We start from the raw sequence: 1,780 nt of genomic DNA, 5'->3' as shown, positions 1-1,780 counted from the left end.
TTCCGAACCTACCCAAGCTTTCTAGACCGGGTGCTTATAATAACATAGAGACTTCAATGTTTGGAATACAATAAAATTGTTCAACTTTTATCTGCTTCCCAGTTAGGGATGCACATTACAGAATTTCAAATCCTTTTGCATTAGAATCTAATAACGGGATTCGGTATTCTGCTTAATGACGTCATCACACATCATCTCATAAACTATATTAACAATTTTTAAAATTTAATAATTTTGAAAAAAAATATTTTTGTGTTTGTGGGACTTTCGAGAGTAAACGTGATGCAACGTCTTTTCATAGCCTGCTATACGTTTCATGACGCAAAAACTACCCAATAGTACAATTTTTGATAGTTTTACAGCTCATGATCCAAAAAGGCTAATATGAAAAAGTCTATAAACTGACTTATGTTGGTAAAAATTATTTTTTCCTATAAATATTTATAGGAAAAAATTGAAATAAATATAAAAAGATTTGAAATTCTAGATTCGAAATAAAGTATTCTAGGATATCCTAGAATACCTAATTATTCTGTAATGTGCATCCCTATTCCCAGTATAACGTAACTAATGTATATACCCTGTTTCCATTGGAATACTTTGATGGCGCATGTTATAAATATAACAACAACTTACATCTCATGGAATATATTTTCCACGTCCCCCCTCGAACACATCTTATTGTAAAGTTTTTGATAAAACTCAAACGAGAATTCTGATTGGCTGATTTCGTCTTTCTGGAAAAGGATTTAAAATAAAAGATATCTAAATATAGGGCATATACTTGCTATTCTGGCTGGACAGGGTGTTTTGTACAAGTTACAATGTATGTAACTTTGTGGGTGATTTTTTATATATATGGCTGATAATTTGGACAACCCATTAGTGACCACTGGGTTGGAGTAATTGTCGTTAAATGTCTTGCCCAAGGACACATACGCTCTTATTAGTGGCATCGAGCCTTGAACCCATTACCTCTAGTTTACACAACAACACATATTATACCCCGACCCACTTTTCCATAAATTAATCCGCAGGTTTTCAACTTTTGTAAAACCACTTTCTCGTTTCGATCGGAAGTAAAACTTTTCACCAGCCTGTTGAAACATAGATATCATATAAAGATTGTGAATACTGTTGTTATAATATATTGCGTTAATAAATTGAATCAAACAAGTGTTTTGGGCAAAATTATCCTTTAACCGCACTAAAAACTAAGCTAAGCCTAAAATTAAGTCAATTTATAATTATTATACTACAATAGACATCATATACAAACATAGATATCTTATATTTACCTTCTGACGGGAATCAAACCTTTGTTGTTGATTGGAAGATAAATACGCTTCCACCTATTGATGATGTCATAATATACATGATGATGTCACAATAAACATGATGATGTCATAATAAACATGATGATGTCATAATAAACATGATGATGTCATAATATACTCACTGTTTCCTCATAATAGACAGCGGAGATAAATGTCGGTATTTAAGTTCGTACGACACTTTCGTGATGTTGTCTGCCCATACCTATTAATATCATACAATAGACATTATATAATAGACATCATACAATAGATATCGTATAAAATAGAAATCATATAAACCACCTTGGCCTCTTCATTGGACTTGAGAACAAACTGCACGACGACCAAATTACTGATCTCATGTCCGTGAAATATTGTCAATATACGCTGAGTCATCATCTCGTTGGTACCTTTTATGTCCTGTCATCATAACAATGTTGATTATGACATCATAATGTTGATTA

The 1,780-nt window shown here is 32.2% G+C and overlaps 1 protein-coding gene across 1 annotated transcript; it reads right to left on the bottom strand.

Moving 5' to 3' along the window:
• Positions 1–632: 632 nt before the first annotated feature.
• LOC104266130 (1-phosphatidylinositol 4,5-bisphosphate phosphodiesterase beta-4-like) lies at positions 633–1,766 on the bottom strand. Its single transcript, XM_018816824.2, has 5 exons — positions 1,620–1,766; positions 1,460–1,539; positions 1,299–1,352; positions 1,016–1,097; positions 633–737 (listed from the first exon to the last, which is right to left on the bottom strand). The coding sequence occupies exons 1-5, from the start codon at positions 1,713–1,715 to the stop codon at positions 633–635; spliced, it is 417 nt and encodes a 138-aa protein (XP_018672369.2). The 5' UTR covers positions 1,716–1,766.
• Between the last annotated feature and the right edge of the window lie 14 nt (positions 1,767–1,780).

This window comes from Ciona intestinalis, unplaced genomic scaffold (genome assembly GCF_000224145.3).
Source record: "Ciona intestinalis unplaced genomic scaffold, KH HT000903.1, whole genome shotgun sequence".
Classification (NCBI taxonomy): Eukaryota; Metazoa; Chordata; class Ascidiacea; order Phlebobranchia; family Cionidae; genus Ciona; species Ciona intestinalis.
The sequence above is the reverse complement of the archived record's forward strand: the minus strand, read 5'-3'. Positions and strand labels throughout refer to the sequence as shown.

Bases quoted from the DNA above. Each gene is read 5' to 3' on its own strand.
- LOC104266130 (XM_018816824.2), bottom strand. From the start codon at position 1,715: ATGATGACTCAGCGTATATTGACAATATTTCACGGACATGAGATCAGT. The intron at 1,540-1,619 runs GTGGTTTATATG...TGATATTAATAG, and splicing joins AGTCCAATGAAGAGGCCAAG to GTATGGGCAGACAACATCAC. The intron at 738-1,015 runs GTGGGTCGGGGT...ATCCTTTTCCAG, and splicing joins GCGGATTAATTTATGGAAAA to AAAGACGAAATCAGCCAATC.